Source organism: Charadrius vociferus, unplaced genomic scaffold (assembly GCF_000708025.1).
Source record: "Charadrius vociferus isolate BGI_N301 unplaced genomic scaffold, ASM70802v2 scaffold366, whole genome shotgun sequence".
Lineage (NCBI taxonomy): Eukaryota > Metazoa > Chordata > Aves > Charadriiformes > Charadriidae > Charadrius > Charadrius vociferus.
In genome coordinates this window covers 260,317-260,899 of record NW_009648900.1, presented here as the reverse complement: position 1 = coordinate 260,899, position 583 = coordinate 260,317, and the positions used below count along the sequence as shown (strand labels likewise).

General features: G+C 61.9%; 1 protein-coding gene across 1 annotated transcript in view; it reads left to right on the top strand.

The window, feature by feature from the left end:
- Window positions 1–240: 240 nt before the first annotated feature.
- The window catches only part of SKAP2 (src kinase associated phosphoprotein 2), a 120,318-nt gene continuing 119,975 nt past the window's right edge, over window positions 241–583 (top strand). Inside the window, exon 1 of the mRNA XM_009887188.1 lies at window positions 241–499. Within this exon, the coding sequence (XP_009885490.1) occupies window positions 241–499 (259 nt within the window). The remainder of the gene's footprint in view (window positions 500–583) is intronic.

The following is a 583-nucleotide window of genomic DNA, read 5'->3' as shown; positions in this document are numbered from 1 at the left end:
CCAGGCCAGGCATTCTCTCCCTTGTTCCCTCAGCAGCGCCATCCCGCCTGCCAACAGGCAAACTAAGGACAGCACCACACTCCGAATGAAGGCTGAAAAGATATTTGGAAGAAAATAGGTCCAAAATTTATCACTCTTCATACCCAGTTGCCCTTCCACCTCTCTGGCCACTCCTGTCAGAGGAGGCCGGGCCGCCAGCCCTCGACTTGGGAAGGGGGCGGTGGCTGGGCGGGACAATCAATGGACCAATCAGAGAGCAACTTCCGGGCATTCTCATCCAATAGTCAACTTCTCGTTGGTCTGCCCTGCTTCGGGGCGGAGGCGAGCAAGAGGAGCGCCATGTTTGGTTCTGGCAAGAGGGACGGGCCTGCACGGTGCCCTCACGCAAAATGGCTGCCGGCAGCAGTCACGTGGGAGGCAGTCCCTCGTGGCGGGGGCGTTGCTACATCGCGGGGAGGGGACACGACACCCAGCAGTGGGTATAAACACCGGGAGGGGGGTAAAGCGCATGCGCGCCCCTGGAGGGCGGGGCGGAGCGCGGAGGAACGGCGAGAAGCGTCATGAGGCCCCGCCTCGTGGGGAG